Raw genomic sequence first — 6506 nt, 5'->3', positions numbered from 1 at the left:
AAAACCTCTTCCTTTCTACATCTAATTTTGCCAGACAAACTTGTTGTCTAGTTTCCCTTTTAGTTACCTGATAAGCATCTTTGCTACCTCCACTGTTTCACTCTTTCCAAGTTCATCTCTTCTCTTTTATGGCCCTGTTAACCTCACTGTTCCACCACATCATCCTTGGTCTGATAGAAGCTTTGTTCTAGCTACAGATTTGGTCTGTTGCTCTCACTAGGTTATCCTACAAGAACTTCCTGTTGTCCTCTATGTCATACATCTCTATCTCTCTCCTTAGTAAATGCTTCAATTAGAAAATATCTGAATTTCTGTACATTTGAAGGATCCTTAAGATTCCATAACATTCTTTTCCATATTGGTTTGTGTCTCTGGGACCTTCTAGCCCACTTGAAAGCATTTGTTGACCAACCCATGGCTACAATAGAAATCCAATGATTTCTCCACAGATCTGAGTCAGTTCTAAAAAGCAACAGAAGCAGGAGAAAAAGATAAAACAGAAAAATGTTTGATTCAATTATAATTCCGATATTTGGTTTTTTTATTCTTAAAATTTACACTAGAAAAACATTAAACAAACTCATCAAAATCATCACCATCAACAAAATTTAATAGAGATCAACAATTCTGAAGTTAAAATATACTTCAAGACATTGTCTACCGAGATCTTTTTCTTGTTTTTATCTCCTTAATGAGGGGTGGGAAGGCGAGGGAGGAACTTTTCCTCTCATAAACCAGATCTAATGTAAAAATATTTCTCAGAAATTTTGGCATCAATCAGTTAGGAGTGGTGGGAAATAATCAAAGAAGGCCAGTGGAACTAGTGCACAAAATCTCCAACACTGACTCCTCAATTTATGGAACCAGTGACTCAAACTCCTCTATTTTTAATTAGACTAATTAATTAATATACATTTCTTATGTTGATTAAAAGTACCCAACATATGTGGACAGTATGAACTATCCAGCCTACTTTTTAGCACCCAAGCTTGTCAGAGTTCAGATTTAAAGGTTCCCCATTACTCTATACTAAAGTGGCTTTTTCATATTCATTAAAGAAATTACAAACAATTACGTGGAAGAGATAAATCTTACAAAATATAAGAAAAGAAAGAGGTTTCTATTTAAAAGAAGTTATTAAGTAAAAGGATATAAATGAAATAAACTATAAAAATATTATAAAAGAATATCAGGAACATATTTGTCTACTGTTTCAAAAATCTAAAATACATAAGAATTAAAACTATAATATTAACACCCTAAAGTAACTTAACTAAGACTATTTTAACACAAAAAGATACCTTAATTGGATAAATCTAACATTTCAAGGTTAAAGGATGGTTTAACTCAGTGGTTCTCAAGAGGGGTTCATATAAGATCTTTGGGGTCCATACAACAAAATAGTAAATAGGAGACCCACAATATTATTTTAAGGACACCAGAAAAATGTTGCTTTAGATGCATATATTGGTACGTTTTTTAAGAAACAGCTAAGTTTTTTCTCCATCATTTTAACATAGTTCAACCCACAAAAGTGAATGTGTAAAAAACAAATTAGGAATTTTGAAAGAAGTTTCTATAAAGCTAATTTTTAAACATCGAATGACTATGGAGGTCCAACAGAATAAAATAGTAATCACAAGGGGTCCATAGGTAAAAAATGGTTGAGAATCCCTGGAATTTCAACCATGTTTCGTGGTCTGCTACCACAACAGCTCCTTTATAGGATCCAGTTAATTCAAAACATCATCAGGAGGAACCACGTCCGGTTTCGGCCCCTACTCCTCTACTGTTTTGACGTGGTGCCCCCCCCCCCTTTCGGTGGTGTCTTCAGCTCTGGTGTTGAGTGCATGAGTAATTCAAGTGAATGTAACATGAAAGATTACTTTAAATGAAATATAAATTATATTGTAAACTATTGAGAAGTTTATCTCTACAAAGAAACATGGTACATTTAGAAAAGGGATTCAATTGAAAGTGCATATCTAAACATCTTGTTCTTAGAAAAAGAATTCTTTCTTATCAGATCTTCCTTCACAGAAGACTTTAAATATGATTCATTTTCAAATTTGTAGCTGTAACTGTAATCAAATTAAAAATTGTGAAATAGGAAAATTTTTAACACATTATTTTACATCTATTGTTGGTTTGAAGTCAATCACTGATTCTTGTGGTCGAACAATTACTTCCAACTCCAATTCCATGACTTTGACTTCACAGCCCTTTAAAAGCAAAATCACTCAACTACAAATGTTGATTGGAAGATAGCAATGGATGGAATTCTAATTCTATATACAGGGAGAGAAGAATCACATACATACACAATGGTGGTAGTGATGGGTTTGTTATTCTTTCATATTCCAAAATAAATAGAGAAAGAATCATTAAAATTTAGTTCAATAAAGTTATTTCAGTTCTTTACAAATTACAATATTTTATATTATAATTTTAAAAATTGTTCTTTCCTTTCTTTTACCATTAAGTGGTAATCTCATGACCTTGCATCAATGAGCAATTGTGCCACCATGTAGTCGATCAAACTGCAAGAAATAACAGCCAAAATACCTATAGATCACATCCTACTGTATTTAAGGAGTATACTGGATAATATATTCCAAGAATATGTCTGAAAAGATGAGATGGAATGCCTTCATTCATGGCTCTGTTTAATCAGTGTTAACTTCAGATTAAACAACTTGGTACTGATCTTGTTTACATCTTCAGAGTTCTTCCTCTCACACACACATTCCATATCACACACTAACTTGCTAACTCCTCTTTGAATTCATAACATCTTCAATGTCTTCAACTCTCTTTGGACAATTACTGGACAGGATGACAGGTGAAGAATTTGTTATCAACACGTTGTCTTCTATTCGAATCCCAATGCCTCTAAATTCTGCTGGCACCATCATATTGGTTTCAGGTATGTAAATGCCAGGCTCTATAGTCACAATCATGCCAGGTTCGAGGTTGATACGTCGAGAAATGATCGGAGTATCGTGGACATCCATGCCAAGGTAATGACCAACATGATGGGGACAGAACTTCCGAGCAGCTGCCATTAGCTTACTTCCACTTAAACTTGATTCAATTAATCCCAACGCTTTCAGTTCACAACCGAGAATAGCGAGCATTTCAGTGTAGATATCATCCAAAGAGAAAGCCTTTCGACACATTTTCAAACACAATTCCTGACATCTGAGAACTGCATTATAGACTTCTTTTTGGACCTTCGAGAAAGTTCCTGAAATAGGCCAAGTCCTGGTTAGATCGCTGGTATAACCGTGAAGTTCACAGCCAGCATCCATTAACACTAATTCCCCGTCATTCACAATTTGGTTATTATTTACATAATGTACAGTGTTGGCACGATTTCCTCCAGCTACGACTGGTGGGTACGCCAGGTACTGTGCACCTCGTATTCGACATTCGTAATCCATTTTAGCAACAAGCATACTTTCATTCATACCTGGCTGTGAAAACTCCATTACTTTTACTAAAGATTCGGAAGCGATTTCCACAGAATTCTTCATCAGTTCAATCTCATCCTCTGATTTGATGAGTCTGAGGTCTTGAACTAATTTGTCGGTAATCTCAAAATTACAGTTTCTACTTTCTTGAATAAACCTGGTTAGGAATCTGTCGTGTATTTTCTTCTGAACGGGTTTGTTAAAGTTATACCAAACCGTATACCTAGAATGATTCTTCTTGTATTCATAAAGAAACGACTCCAGTTCGTCAACAGTATAAGCAGCATCGATTCCGGTAAAAGATAACGTCCCTTCAACTCCTGAGCAAGGACCATCCCACAGTTCCCGCTGCGGGTTCTTGGGGGGAACAAATAGAACGGACTTCGGGTCGGCATAAGGGTGTCCGTCATTCGGGTTGTTGAAGATTAATAATAAACTATCTGGTTCCAAGAAACCACATAAATACAAAAATTCAGTGTTTTGCCTAAAAGTGTAAGGAATATCGTAACTCATGAATACCTTAGAAGCTGAAGGGAATATAAAAATCATGCCCTTCGGGTTACCAGATTTTCGCTGTTGGAGAGCATTTCGAAACAATGCAATGCGTCTGCGACGATATTCGTCTTCGGTAATTCCAGGAGTCACTTGACCTTCCTTTAGAAGATGTGGATGAGTCTTCGGAACTGGTTGTCCGAAATGTCTACAGCAAAGACCATTTTTAATCTTCCTTCTCCTTAAAGATACTAACGCAACCTTCAAAACATCGCACCAAGATGATTTGGTCAGAACCACCGCCATTATAGTATGTCTCTAATTATCTCCCTTAGATCGGTTTCCGTTTCCATTCCAAATCCACATGAAACGAAGCTACTGTGGTCATATGTCTTAATAGAAACAACTCATATCACCCTTATGTCGTACATTAATATTTTTTTTATGGTCTATTCACACTAGATAATGTAGTTCATAATACTTTATGTCTGTAAAACAATAGCAAGACCGGATGGTTGTATATTTTATCATAGATCTGCTCACCTCTAACTAAACTGCATTATTTCGAAAATTTGGCCTTCAAATAATCAACTTTAAATTTTATTTCTGTGTGTTTAAAATTTAATTTCTGTCGACATGCAGAAGTGAAATCTAGTTTTGAAAGTGAAAGTTTAATTCCAAAATCTTTTACTTGTGAAATATTTCTTCCTGTACAACCACGGTGGTCGGTAGTTTGTGTCCTTAATTCAAAATATTTCTATTAAAATTAGTCGTCCTTACACAACAACATGCTGTAGCTTTTATCTCTGTACTTGTTCTTAATTTTATACGGCATTTGTAAATCGATTACAGCTCCTGTCCAGTGCAAACAATACGTCGTAAATCAATGTAGTTATTAATGTTAATTAGTATAGTTAAAACATAAATTTATAAATGTTTTTGTCCAACGTGTACATATTGAACGTCCTTGACCCTGGAACAAACCGGAAGCGACTTTTATAAACAAAATACATTATTTTACATATGGGCTTACTAAGATTAATAAAACTGAGATAGTTATCTTTTTATAATACATTTTATATATGCATAAAACACCTTAGAATTTTTGTAGGCATTTGGAGATGCATGCATGTTTTCACGTTCAAATAATGCATTATGAGCCAACGAGAGTCTATGACTCAGATTAATTAAATTGATTTAATTACCGTTTTATAGTATATTTTACAAACAAAAAGTAATGCCATATTTGTACCCAGTGTATCCTTGTCTAAGGTGGTAGCGTGTAATTTAACGGGGACTTAGCTTCTACTTTCTAACTGCTCCAGCAGTCATGTACAAGGTCTGTCTTTGGTCCATTAAAAAATTATCAGAAACCTGTTGATGTTGTTGCTGTTGTTCTTGTTGGACTGCAGCAAGAAGTGTGTGAATCTGAGACGAGAATATGTTGAATAATATGATTAACTGATCCTCCTGTATTTTCTTTTAGCCAAAATCAGGAACTTTTCAGCATCCCCTCATAGACTACTCCACTTTTCAGGATGGCATTTGATCCTATGTCCTTTTAACTGGGGGTACTTGAAAATTTTAATTTCCAAAGGTGGCAATCCTATTAAGACAATAATAATAATAATGAAATTCTTGTATACAGTGCTCAGGTGCACTACAACTCATCAGAGAAAGTAACCAAAATTGCATGAAGAGTTCATAGAATATGCACAGGAAGAGAACAGGGAATAAGTCTTCAAAAAAGAAAAAAAAAAAAAAGAAAAGAAACAGTACTTAATATGAAAAGAGGGAAGAAAGCAGCCTGCAGAGGATTGCAGTTACCATCAGGTGAGACCATGGGTGAACCCAATGGGCACATAAAAAGCACCATCTGAACGTGGCTGATGCCAGTGCCCTCTGACTAGCTCCCATGTCAGTGGCATGTAAAAGGCACTATCCAAACGTGATTGATGCCAGGTCTATTTGAAAACTCAGGACAACTGCATGGAAATCAGATGTATTATTGGCAAATTTCAGGAAGCTTAAAAGTTTTGAAAGATTTAGTGCCTCGACAGCTAACGATTAAATTAAATTAAATTAATGGAGAAGAATGTTCTGAAAGCATAATTAGCTGGCACTCCATCAGTTATGACAATAAGGGTTCCAGTTGATCCAATCAACAGACAAGCCTGCTCGTGAAATTAATGTGCATGTGACTGAGCACTCCACAGACATGTGTACCCTTAATGTATTCCTCAGATAGATTTAGCATGACAAAGGCTGGTCCTTTGAAATACAGGTACTACTCATTTTTGCCAGCTGAGTGGACTGGAGCAATGTGAAATAGTGTCTTGCTCAAGGACACAACGCAAAGCTGGGAATTAAACTCAGGACCTCACAATTGTGAGCGAAATACCCTAACCACTAAGCTACGTGCCTTCACTCTGAAAGCATGGCGGCCAGGAAAAAGTTCAGTGAGTTAAGAGGAAAAACATGATACAGAGTATCTTGCTTAAGGATACAATGTGATGCCTGGTCCAAGATACAAACCTCTGA

General features: G+C 35.7%; 1 protein-coding gene across 1 annotated transcript; it reads right to left on the bottom strand.

Moving 5' to 3' along the window:
• Positions 1–507: 507 nt before the first annotated feature.
• LOC106879691 (xaa-Pro aminopeptidase 3) lies at positions 508–4279 on the bottom strand. Its single transcript, XM_014929368.3, has one exon. It carries the CDS (start codon positions 4269–4271, stop codon positions 2769–2771), a length of 1503 nt encoding a protein of 500 aa, XP_014784854.1. The 5' UTR covers positions 4272–4279; the 3' UTR covers positions 508–2768.
• Between the last annotated feature and the right edge of the window lie 2227 nt (positions 4280–6506).

Source organism: Octopus bimaculoides, chromosome 21 (genome assembly GCF_046866305.1).
Source record: "Octopus bimaculoides isolate indiv1 chromosome 21, ASM4686630v1, whole genome shotgun sequence".
Taxonomy (NCBI): Eukaryota; Metazoa; Mollusca; class Cephalopoda; order Octopoda; family Octopodidae; genus Octopus; species Octopus bimaculoides.
This window is presented reverse-complemented; position numbering and strand designations above follow the sequence as displayed.